Raw genomic sequence first — 12353 nt, 5'->3', positions numbered from 1 at the left:
CCTGCTCAGAAGAAGTGGGGGCACGAGCTTGGCTTTTCGAGAATCTGGGAACCCAGCTCCAAGGACAAGCGGGGAAGAGCAACATGGAATGTGGGGGCTCCATCCTCCCCCACTCGGGAGGCCCCCAGACTGGGATCAGGCCTGCACAGCCACAAAACTGAGGGGACCAGCTGCCGCAGCCACAGAATCCTCGCCTCCCCGTGGTGGAGCGGAGGCGTGAGCGCCGATATAGTTAGAACCGTCTGGAGAGTGAGTGGCATGGCCAGACTGCGGGAGGGAAGCCGAGCCACTGACCCCCGCCTGCACCCAAGGCGTCCCTCACAAACTCAGGTTGCTACATTTGCTATGGGCAGTGGCTACAAAGGTTTCTTCACCCTTTCTGTTTGGTCGCATCTCAGAGTCACAGTTAGCTAGAAGGTAAACTGAGGCAGGTTCCTCCAAGACTTACTACCAATGGTGATGAAACCCCAGGACCAGACCCTTTGGCACGGCCCACTGTTCTCCACAGCAGCAGCCCTGGCACTTGGGGGCGCAGACAGTCTCTGCTCAAGCCAGGACAAAACACCCTCAGTGACAGGACCCCAGAGCCCAGAGGGCAGACCCTCATTGGCTCTCGGCCTGGCATCAGGAGACGATGAGGTTGTCATCCCTGTTTAACTGACAAACACATGGGCACAGAGTGGTAGACCCCCTTCCCCCCAAGCTTACCTGTTGGGGGCGGCCACTCACAAGCAGGCTGTCAGGTGCTGGGGGGTTCATGCTATGATCTAGATCCCCATCAGTCTGTTCAAACCCCAGGCCAGCCTGGCCCCAGCATACCAAGAGCATAGTGGGCCTGGGTTGCTCGAGTCTTCCCAGGAGCACAGGATTCCCTAAGCCAGTCGCCCACCCCAGACCTGGCCCTTTTTCCTCCTTACAGCAGCGGCCCATCACTGGGTTCTGTGTCTCATCAGCCCCTTGCCCAGAGCCAGGATGGCAGCCACCAGCTCATCCGTGTTCCCGCCTGCAGGTAACCCCTGCCGGGCTCCTCAGCTGCCAAGCCCTATGTTCTGGCTGATCTGCCTCTTGTGCATCCCTCCCCGCCACCTAGGCTCCACACACAGCCCCGTCCTCCACCCTGTCTCTTCTGAGCCCGACTTGTCCCAGTGAGGCTGTGCCCTGCCCAGCCCATCAGCCCCTCCCTCTCTGGACCTTGAGGACCTCCCTCACACACCTTCCCAGGACAAGGGTGCAGGGCAGGTACAGGAACTGGAAAACAGGAGACAGAGCAAGTTGGAGAGATAGTGCGAAAGGTAAGGCGCTTGCCTGGCATGCCACGGACCCAGGTTCAATACTCGGCACCCCATATGGGCCGCCAAACACCACTAGGAGTGATCCCTGAGCACAGACCCAAGAGTAAGTCATGTGCACCACTGAGTGTGACCCAACACCCCCCCAAAATAAAAACATATTGGGGCTAGAGCGATAGCACAGCGGGTGGGGCGTTTGCCTTGCATGCAGCCAACCCGGGTTCAAATCCCAGCATCCCATATGGTCCCCTGAGTACTGCCAGGGGTAATTCCTGAGTGCAGAGCCAGTAACCCCTGTGCATCGCCAGGTATGACCCAAAAAGAAAAAAAAAAATTCCAAAATAAAAACATATTGGATAGAAAAACTTATGCTCCACCTAGCTTTCCTGCCCTTTCCGCCTCAGCTCCTCCTGTCGGGGGGTCAGGCCGGTATGGGCTCAAGCTGGCCTCCATCCCCCAGGCTGCACTAGAGATGCCCCAGCCCTGCTGCCCTTGCTCGGTCTATGAGTGGCCTCCTGGTTATCTGTCCCGCCAACTGCTTAGACAAGGTGGAGCCGTAGGCAGCGCCCTTCCCAGCACAGGGTCAGCTACTGCACCCACACAGCCGGCTGGACGCATTGTGCCAATGGCCTGGCAGCCTAGCAAGAAGAGAGCTGGTGGCAGCTGTCCTTCAGGACTGTCCAGGCTGGGGAAGAGGGAATGACAATTTAGGACTGGGAAGGAAAGTTGTCTTTCTCCCTGGCACACCCCCACCCGTGGAAGCAGATCTTTCCCTGTGACCTTCAGAGACCCTGAGGACCTCCCTCACCCACCTTCCCAGGACAAGGGTACAGAGCAGGTACTGGATACAAGGCGGTAGAGCAGGGAGTCAGTGACCACAGCCCATGGTCCCCAGGCAAAAGGACACCTGGGGAGCACAGAGAGGCAGCAGGTGTCCTGGTACCCGGACAGTTAAGGCAGGTGGAGATGCTCACCTGCTGGACACAGCCTGACGCCAGCCCTCCATCATGCCAGCATTATCTGACTCCAGCAGTGTCCCCAGGGAGGAGCTGGGCCAAATCAGGGCTGGGAGATGCAGGGGAAGCCATTGCCCCCAGCCTCCATGTCAATGCTGGAGCTTCAGAAAGGTTGTGGAGGGCGGTGGTCCCGTGCCAGGAGCGTGCAAGGGGAGACTAAGGCTGTGGGGAGAGGGGGCTCTGCCAGGAACTCCAAAGCAGGCTGTGGAGGTCTTCAGACAGCTCTCTCGGAAAGCATCCTCTGAGCCGAGCTAGTTCTGGCCCTGTGTGAGGCCTGGTCACCCCTCTGGAGTCACCTTCCCTTCTCCACTCCCCCCACTCACCCCATGTCACTTACCACCCAAACCCCACCTGCCAACACTGTCTCCCACGGTTCTGGCTACAGAGAGACTGTGTCATCTGACCCAGCCCCTTCCCCCCCACCCCCCATCCCCAGGGGTAGCTGTGCACTGGGGGGTGGAGCGTGTTCCTCCCGCTCAGCTTGGGAAGATTGAAGCTAAAGTGTCAGACAGCTGGAGCAAGGGTCTGTGGTGTGCCCCCAGTCAGCGGGACGCCCTCCCACCCCAGGCGCTGCCGTTGGGTTGCAGGGTGCACACAGAGACCCTGCTGGGGAAAGGCTTGGCTACAGTCCCCGGGGAAGCCCTGTCCTCTTCACACCCCCTCTTCCTGATTGAATAAGGGGAGTCCAGGTCCCCAGATCCCCCCTCTTGAGGCTGCAGGAGACACCCTTGCCTCCTGAGAGATGGGATTACTACAGGCATCCCCACTGGGGAGACAGGGCTCTTCACTCCCTGTTCAGCATCCCAGTGTCGGTAGGTTCCAGTGAGGATTTGAGGCCAGGACCCACTGCCAAGCCCCTGCCCACAACCTGCAGGTGGCACAGGACCCTGTCCATCCAGTGGGCGGGGCCCTGGTGTAGATACTGGGCACTGCAGAAACCAAAGCACACCCAAGGTGGCCTCCCCAGGGACCCTGCGTCTGCTGGCCCCATCTTGCCACCACCAACAACTACGGGCTCCCAGATGCTGACAATGGGCTTGTGTGCTGCTCGCTCCGCCGAGGAGGGGCTGGGCCAGGCCTCTTGAGGTCAGTGCCGCCACGTGTACCTGAGCCCCTAAAGAGCAAGGAGCCGATTTTTGAGCCTTCCCACAGTCTGCAGGACACAGGGAAGCCTCCTGGGAGGCACAAGCCGCTCCCTCCATGTTCCCTGTGCCCCAGTATCTGACACTTGGCCGAGCTCCTGAGACAGCAGGAGGGACAGAGAAATGGGGGGAGCCGCAGGGCTGTCGGGGTGCCAGACTGGGTTCCAAGTGCCCCAGGGATAGCCCACTGCAGGCAGGACACCATCACCCACCTCCCGCACTCTTTCGCGTCCTTGCAGAAGGTCTGCCCCCAAAGTTGGAGAATGCAGCCCCGCGTTCTCGTTCTCATCTGCAGTCCTCCCACCACGCCCGCCTGTTTTCATTATGAAGGGAAAGAGCATCAGAACCATGTTTATAACCCCCTTTTAGATAACAAATCACATTTTCTTTTCGCCAGCGAGTGTGTTGAATTGATATTTCTCCCCCTCGGTTTAATGGGTTTGTGTGTTCAGGAATGATCTTCATCAACCGAAACTCCTTATTGTGTTTGATGTGATGTCAGCTTTCATTACGTACTTTGGTCAGAGGCGCGCACAGGGGAAGGCCAAGCACCCCAGAGCCGGGCCCTGCTCAGCCCCTTCCCTGGTACCCACCTGGGCTCCAGCCCTCTGGGACTGGAGGGCGGTGGTGGGGGTGGGGATGAGTCTGGCAAACAGCTAGAGCAAGGGTACCAAGCCTCTCATCCCCCTGGGACGGGGGTCGAGGGCTGTCAGCCTGAGTATGAGGTGTGGGCATACTCCCAGGGATGCCCCCAGGGACCAAAACTGGCCTTTGACCCTTGGTTCAGCAAGAGGTTGTGGTCTTGGGGGCCCCTGAGGGCTGAAAGCGCTGGAGCCTTTGCATGTGGGAGCTCCGGATTCTACCCCAGCACCAGACGGGGAATAACATGAGCATCTCCCCTGGATGTGCTCCCCATCCCACACCCCCCAAAAGAGGTTGTCATCTATGCAAGCCTATTGCCAGGAAAAAATTCAGTGTGGCAGAATGCGAGGACTGTGCGTCCAGGTCCAGCCAGGGACCCACACCCCAGATCTCTGAGGGAGACCATCTGGGACCACCTGGGACCTATGCCTCAGGCCCAGCGGGGCACTACAGCCAGCTCCTCCCAGCAGGAGGAGGCCGGGCTCAGAGAGGGAACAGCACCGCCCTGCGGTCACACAGCACCTAGGGCCCAGCCAGGCTGAGGCAGTGGGTGACCAAGACAGCTTTGTCCACTGACTGTGTAGTGGCCTCTGTGTTCACCATGTGCCAGGCCTTGGAGGTTCCACTTGGTCATCACCCTGTTTGGCAACCACAAAGAAACAGAGCCCAGGTCGCCAACTCTGTAGCAGGTCTGGCGTGGGAACCCCGCCGTGCACCCCAGGAGTGACTCAGATCCCAGGCCTGGCTCCCCTACTGGCCACGGGGCCATGGGGGCCGGCACGGGGCGGCCTCTGCTGAGCGGGCGGCACTTGATGCCACCAGGTTCACCTTCTGGCGGCCTCTGTCAGCCGTGCTCAGTTCTGATTAAAGATCATTAAACAGGAAATTAGCCCGTTTGTGTTACGGGTCCCCGGGGTGGCCGGTGATTATGACGTGCAGATGGCCCAGAACCCAGGCGGGCAGCAGGGCTGGGGGGAGGGGGAGGGGCAGCGCCGGCAGCCGAGGGCCTGAGGCAGCGCGGGGGCCGGGTTCTGTTGTCTGCCGCTCCTGTTGTGTAAACCCCCTTGTATTTCACAACAAATCACAGATAATTAATAAGTACATGCCCGTAATGAGCAGGCTTTTTAATAGAAGAAATTGGAAGATGCAGTGTCGAGTCATTATTTCACTCTTCCCCACACTCGGCTGCTTCCCGTCTTCCTCATCCTGGTCCCGCCTCTGCACACAGGACGCCTCAGTCTCCTGGCCCGCCGTGAGCCAGGGACCCCGGCACTGGACTCTGGGAGGCCCCCGTCATATGGTCCTGGTGGGGTGCAGGGAGGGCACTGCACGTGTGACTCATGCAGCTCTCCCTGGTGGCAGCCGGGGTGCGGGGACGGGCTGCCGGAGACCGTAACGTGAGGGCTGAGGTCTCTCTCTCGCCCACCAGGAGGAAGACATCTTATACTACGATGCCAAGGCTGATGCTGAGCTGGTGAGTGTCCCCACCTGGCAAAGACACACTCCCCTCCCTGGGCCTTAGCCATAAAGGGGTGTTCAGACTCAGAGCCCAGTCCTGCAGAGCTGATGTGGCCCACACCCCCACAGCCTCCAGCCCACGCCACCCATGATTCCCTTGAGGCCTCACCCCTCCAGGCTGGGGCATGCCCAGACCCCACTTTCCTCCTCCAGGTCAGCTGGGGTGCCGGAAGGACAAGGGGAGGGAGCAATGTGGGGTCAGGGCAGAAAGCTAAGGGCAGCGTTGTCCAGGTGTCTCTCAGGTGGGGGAGGGAGCCCCAGTCTCACACATGCCCTCCCACCCCACCCCTGCTAGCCCTGTGCATCCGTGCACCCCAGACAACAGAGGCAGTGGCAGTCCAGCCCTGTGCCTACTCCTCAGATGGAGAGGAGGTCCCTGGTGCAGGCAAGGGGTCCCACACAGAGCCCAGAGTGGCTCTGCCCTCCTGCCTCTGTCACTGATGGACTTGAGCCTCCCAGGGAAGTCCCTTCGCCAGAGGACTCAGGTGAACCGTGTATGATATCTTGGGGAGTGGGGGCACCTGCTGAGGCAACAGGAGCTCCCGAGGTGCAGGGCACTCGGAGTAGACTGTGGCCCCCGCAGACAGAACAGTCGACCACTCCACCTGCACCAGCTGGTGCAAGACCCCCAAGTCCTATCTTCTCCCATCAGCCAGGGATTGAGGGTAGGGGGCCTCTTGGGGTGAGCAGAGCATGCACTGACCGCAGAAGTCAGGCCGGCTTGAGCAGGATCCCTCTGGGGGTGCCTGAAACTGGACTAGCTTGGGGGACCCCAACAGGGAGGGGGTGGGAGGCAGGGCCCCGAGGAGGAGGGGCGGGGCTAAAGCAGGTGTGCGTCCGCCTAGCTAAGCCTCCATGGCTCCCAGAGAAGTTGCTAAAATTAAAGCTGGAATCTGAAATTCAAATGAAGAGCGAACCTTTAATTAGACCCTGAATCTAATTCCTTACCCCCCTCAGCAGCGGGCTGTAATTTTAGCAATCAGTGCATTAAATATAAACCAGGAGACTGCGGCTGCCCGCTCATAAAGCCTCTGAGTCTGGGGGTGGCTTCGGTCCACTGGGGGGCTCCTTGGCCGAGCTGCGCCCAGCCTCCCATCAGGACATCCTGAATTCCTGCTCCCAGCAGCCCCAAACTAGATCCAGACCCCCTAACCCCTGACTCCTTGCCCCACTCCACTTGCAACACCCCCCCCATACCCCTCCCCGCCCCCGGGCACGTGGTGGGCCTTGGTCAGGGCTGGAGGCCTTGGGGCAAGCAAGGCCCTGGTATAAATAGCGTCAGGAACACATTTGCCGACTCCCCAGCTTGTTGTGTTGTTTTTTGGGTTTTTGTTTTTTGTTTTTTAATCTTTGCCAGAGGTACAGTTAGAGATCTTTCTAGACCATTTGCTTTTAAATTGCCAGCCAGAAGGTGGGGGTGGGGGGAAGAGAAGGAAAGAAAAAGTTCGCCAGCTGATAGCTTATCAGAACGGAATCCAAATGTCACATTAGTTGGGAAAGTTGGGAGATTAAATTTCCCACCGCCCTTCATGTGCCGCTGACATTTCGAGGCTTTCTTCTCCCGCGCCTCCTGCTCCTCCGGAACGTGAGTGGCGCCACGCAGAGGTGGCAGCTCCCTGCTCCGTCCGGCCTCGGCCTCCATGCTTGGTGGCTGACCCCACCCCACTCCCAGCTTTTTCCCAAATCCAAGGGCTTTGGTGGGTTCCCCCGGGGCCGAGGGCTGGGGCAGTCAGAGCAGTCGATGGCGTGGGGTTGCTGTAGAACATTGCCCAGAGGTGGAAAGAGTATTTGCTGCAGGTCCCTCTGAGCTCCCAAGCGGCAAGGATCCCCCCACATCCCCAGGCTGAGGGTGAACCCAGAGCCCTCCTAGGGAAGGGAGAGCACAGCTGGCTGGCTGGGGAGGACCATCCTGTACCATCACCCTTTCCCAGACAAGATGCACTGAGCAATGCCTGGAGGCAGAAACAGGGGCGGGACCCAAATGAGCCTGGGGGGAAGGATAAATCACTGGGGGCTGGGGTGGGGGCAGTGAGGGAGCCTGTGGCTGGTTCCACTGCTTCTGTCCCTTCCTCCGAGGGCACAAAGCCCCCAGGTTCTGTCTGCTTCAGGCTCCTGTCTCCTTCCTCCCGTACCTCTCTTCCCTTCCCCCTTGCACACCTGCACTGGGCCTGCCCACCCCACTCGACTGCGGCACCCGCCACTGTAGTGGCAGACCTGCTCCTGCCAGCCGTGGTGGTGGGCGGGGGCGCACAGCGCATGCCTAGCCTGCCCAGCCGAGAGATGCCGTAATTGGCACCTGTCAGACGGCTGCAGCTCGTTTTAGAAAGTCAACGGGGCCTTTCAGTCCTGCTGCTGCAGGGCTGCTGCCCCTCCCCCAGCTGGGTGAGGGTACCCAGGTCTGATCCCAGAGGGCTCCATGCAGGGGCTGGGCTAGGCCCATGGGAACAAAGGGGGTCTGGAGCAAGGCGCTGCTCCCCACTCGCCTGGCCTCCTTCCCTGCTAACTGGTTTCCAAGGAGGTGGGGAAGGGGTCATTAGACTTGGCTCTGGAATTTGGGTTCAGCATCTGTGATTATGGAAGGTGGGACGAGGAGGCCTCCTGAGCAAGGGGGAACCCCTGGTGCGCTCTCTCTCTCTCTCTCTCTCTCTCTCTCTCTCTCTCTCTCTCTCTCTCTCTCTCTCTCTATCTATCTCTCTGTCTGTCTGTCTCTCTCTCTCTCTCACGCCCCCCGCACTCCCCCTCCACAATAGTCTCTAAATGCCCCATTACCTTGATTCCAGCGCTCTCCTCCCTGCCGGAGCCCTAACATTGCTACTGGGGTGGGGGTTCCCTTCCCACAGGACGACCCTGAAACTGAGGATATGGAGAGGGGGTCCAAGGCCAGCACCCTAAGGCTGGACTTCATTGAGGACTCAAACTTCAAGAACAAGGTCAACTATTCCTACACAGCTGTGCAGATCCCCACGGACATCTACAAAGGCTGTGAGTGCAGCACCATGGACCGGAGCAGCTCTCCCCACTCCCGGGGCCTGCCCCCCACTGCCCAGCATGGCCATGCCTCAGTGTCAGGCCAGTGCCACCCACCTGCACCCAAGGTCACACATGCTCACCTTGGGTCTGGACAGATCCAACAGGGCTTAAGACACCTGCTTTGCATGTGGCCAACCCCAGTTTGATCCTTGGCTCCACAAGGTGCCCCAGCACTGCTGGGTGTGGCTAAAAACAAAATTTAAAAAAAAAAAACAACCTCGCCTCAGACTTGCCCACCCTCCTGCTGGCATCCAGACACTCACGGGCACAGCCTAATGCTAATTCTCTGCGGGTGAAAAAGCCCAGCCAAGCCCTGTGCACACGCATGCCTGCAATGGATGCATCATACACACACACACACACACACACACACACACTGCTCTGCCCTCACTGGCACATCCCTGCCTGCTCCTGCAGCTGCTCTCTCCCTGCCCCCAGCTCTATAGACAGAATCCCCCCTTTACCCCCCTCTAACCACTCAAGTTGGGTGTTGGGGAGGGAGTGGGGAGGTGGGAGAGGGATTACTTTAGACTTCAAGCTCTAGCAACCGGGCAGCTTTGCACAAAGGGGTAACCCGAGTCACTCCAGCCAGAAGGAACTAAGTCCGGCAAGAGGAGGAACTTAGTAGGTGGAGGGTGCAGAGATGGTGAGTCGGGCACCACACAGGAGCTCAGGCAGCAGCAGGCCCTGGGGTCAGTGGCTACATCTCAGAATTCCAGAGGCCGGAAAGATAGTCCAGAGAGTAATGCACTTGCCTTGCATGTAGCTCTAACCACAATGGTGTGAATTCCAGCACTGTATATGGTCCCTGAGCACTACCAGGTGTGCCCCCCCAAAAAAAATAAACAGAATTCAAAGAACCCACGAGGTGGAGGGGGCTGCAGGTAGAGGCCCCAGGGCTGCTGGGGAGACTCCAGCATGCAAGGACTCTTCCAGGGTCCTGAGGGAGGCCCTGCTCTGGTCCCCTCTGCAGCCTCCCCCAGGCCACCTGCCCTCCCAGCCAAGGGGCGCTATCACAGGCAGGCACGCTAATTAAAACAGGAGCCACGCCGCCCTCCCCAGTCACCCCTCGCTACCCACACAAATTACATTTTATATGTTTTTTATTTACTGTGTCACTTTTAATTAAATCTGTAATCGCCTGCCTGAGGGGGCATGGTCCCCGTTTCCCGAGTCTGCATGGTGTGTACGTGGATGCGTGGGTGCGTGAGTGTGTGGGGTTGGGCGTCCGCACCTGCGTGGCCGGCAGCAAGTGCTCAGGGCGGAGCTACAGCTTACAGGTCGCGCCCACCAGGTCTCTGGACTCTTAAAGCTGAGTCAGGAACATCCCACAGCTGCTGGAGGGGCTTCCAGGACAATTTACTCTTTAGTCTCCTGTGCAGATGGGGAAACTGAGGCCAGGAAAGGTTGGTGTGGGGTCGTGCTAAGCAGGCAGCACTATGTATATGATAGTTCAGAGCGCAATTTTATTTTTCCCTTAAAGAGAAAATCACTCATAGCTAGTGTACAGGGAGTTGGGTGCTTGCCTAGCACACAGCCAACCCAGATTTAATCCCTCAGCATCCCATATGGCCCCCTGAGCAACACCAAGAGTAATTCCTGAGTGCAGAGCCAGGAGCAACCCCTGAGCATTGCCAGGTGTGGTCAACCTTCCCCCACCAAAAAAATAAATAAATAAACAGAAAAGAATTACTCGATGCCGTTTCTAAATTAGGAACAGGACCGTCATATACTGTTCAAAAGGCACAGCCAAGGCTAGGAATGAGGCTTGTTTTCACTTTATGGTCAACTGAGGCAAACCAAACCTCAGGGCCAGAGAGGAGCAAACAGGGGCTCAGAGGACAAAGAGGGCGAAGAAGGTAGTAGAAACCTCACACTTGTAGAGCAGGAGCCCAGGACTGTGTGGGCACCCTCTCGGCCTGGCTTTCCCAATGTGGGTGCTGGACTGATCCAAGAGTTAGTCAAAGCCTCAGGTACAGTTGAGGAGTACTTTCTTCTTATTTGCTAGGGAAGGTAGATTTCCAGGGAAAGAAACATTTGGTGACTTTTGCTGAAAAGGGGGAAGCAGGTAAGAAAGTCTGGGAATCTTGACCATCTCTACTCACAACCCGTCATCTGCTCTGGAAGGTCCCATGTACAGAGAATCGCACAGGGCCTCTGGAAGGCCTTCTCCAGCTTGCACTGGTTAGGGGCACCTTTGCTAGGAATGGGGGCGATGTCGGCAGAGCACCTAGAAGAAAGAAATCAAAGAAACCAGAGGCAGAGATAACTGTGGGGACAGACGGGGGACACACAGCACAGGTGAGCTGTGCCAGGCACATCAGGGAGTGTCCCGAACGAGGTGGGGGAAGGGTGAGGTTCTGGTGGGTGCCTCTGGCCGCCCCAAGTCTCCCCAGGTGTGGGATCTGCAGGCTGGGCTCCATTCACTGAAGGAAGCTGGCCCTTTGGGTGGATTGGTTTTCCTAGGGAACCCACACCTGCAACTCCAGAAGTCAGTGAAAAGGGAGGCTTGGTAACTGGTGTGGGGCGACCCCATGGCAGGGACTCCATGTCATGTCCACAGGAGTGTCTATGACCACAGGAGAGCCTGCTGGATCTGGGCCAAGGGGGAGCATCCCTGGCTGGAGACAGGGAGGGTTGCTGAGGTGTTCCTGTACGATGTGTGTATGCATCCACGTGTGTGAGCATGTGTGTGCATGCACGTGTGTGCATGCACGTGTTTGTGCGTGTGTGTGTGTGCATGCGTGTGTGTGCCAGTATTGAGTAGGCTCTTGGCATAGCCGCTGCCCCTCCGAGAACCCCCGCGCCCGCCCCTGCCCGCTCCTGGCCCCAGTTGATTAATCATGGAGCTGAGTGGCTTCCAGCTTATCAGGTACCTTAATAGCTGAATAATTCCAGCCCCATCATCGGGCCCTTAATTGCTTTCTTGTGGCTACGGCCTGGAGTGCATGCTGAGTGGGTGAGCTGCCTGGAGCAGTGGCAGGCTCCACAGAGCACAGGCCTCCCAGTCGCAGCTCCCTGCCACTAGGGGAGGCTCCTCGCCGGGACCTGCAGCCACAGCTGCCCTGCCTGTCCTGTGGAAGTGCTGGCCGAGCTGTTTCTTCGGTGATTTGCAGGGACAGAGGGTAGTGACCAGGAAGGCCTCCTGAAGGGGCTGGTGAACCCTGGGCAGGAGGCTGAGCGCCACTGAGGTTGTCTGGGGGCACAGGTGGGGCTCAGCAGGGGCCAGGCCAGTACTTCCCACTGCAGCCACATGCGTCCCCCACAGCCACAGTCATCCTCAATGAGCTCAACTGGACGGAGGCCCTGGAGAACGTGTTCATCGAGAACCGCAGGCAGGACCCCACACTGCTGTGGCAGGTCTTCGGCAGCGCCACGGGGGTCACGCGCTACTATCCAGGTGGGCACCGGCCCCTGCCCCCACCCTCAGCATGGGGGCTATGGGGTGGCAGGGTCCTGTGCTCTCCCGCAAGGCCCCTCAGCTGCCAGAGCGGCCCCTCACCCCCTTTCCTCCCACAGCTACTCCGTGGCGAGCCCCCAAGAAAATAGACCTGTATGATGTCCGAAGGAGACCCTGGTGAGCCGCCTAGGAGTGGGGGGACAGGGCCACCCCCAGCTCCCACTCCCGCCTGCCCCCTCCCTCCCCGTCTCCAGGCCTCCAAGCAGGGCGCAGTCAGCTCTGTCCAATTTTCATTTCACACATCGTTGCCACTGGA

The 12353-nt window shown here is 58.8% G+C and overlaps 1 protein-coding gene across 3 annotated transcripts in view; it reads left to right on the top strand.

The window, feature by feature from the left end:
- The window catches only part of CACNA2D2 (calcium voltage-gated channel auxiliary subunit alpha2delta 2), a 136473-nt gene that overhangs the window by 104822 nt on the left and 19298 nt on the right, over positions 1-12353 (top strand). For all 3 annotated transcript variants that reach the window (XM_055136517.1, XM_055136518.1, XM_055136519.1), the window contains exons 5-8: positions 5519-5563; positions 8448-8589; positions 11906-12037; positions 12157-12214. In XM_055136517.1, coding sequence (XP_054992492.1) covers positions 5519-5563; positions 8448-8589; positions 11906-12037; positions 12157-12214 — 377 coding nt within the window. The remainder of the gene's footprint in view (positions 1-5518; positions 5564-8447; positions 8590-11905; positions 12038-12156; positions 12215-12353) is intronic.

The sequence above is a fragment of the Sorex araneus genome, chromosome 4 (assembly GCF_027595985.1).
Source record: "Sorex araneus isolate mSorAra2 chromosome 4, mSorAra2.pri, whole genome shotgun sequence".
Taxonomy (NCBI): domain Eukaryota; kingdom Metazoa; phylum Chordata; class Mammalia; order Eulipotyphla; family Soricidae; genus Sorex; species Sorex araneus.
This window is presented reverse-complemented; position numbering and strand designations above follow the sequence as displayed.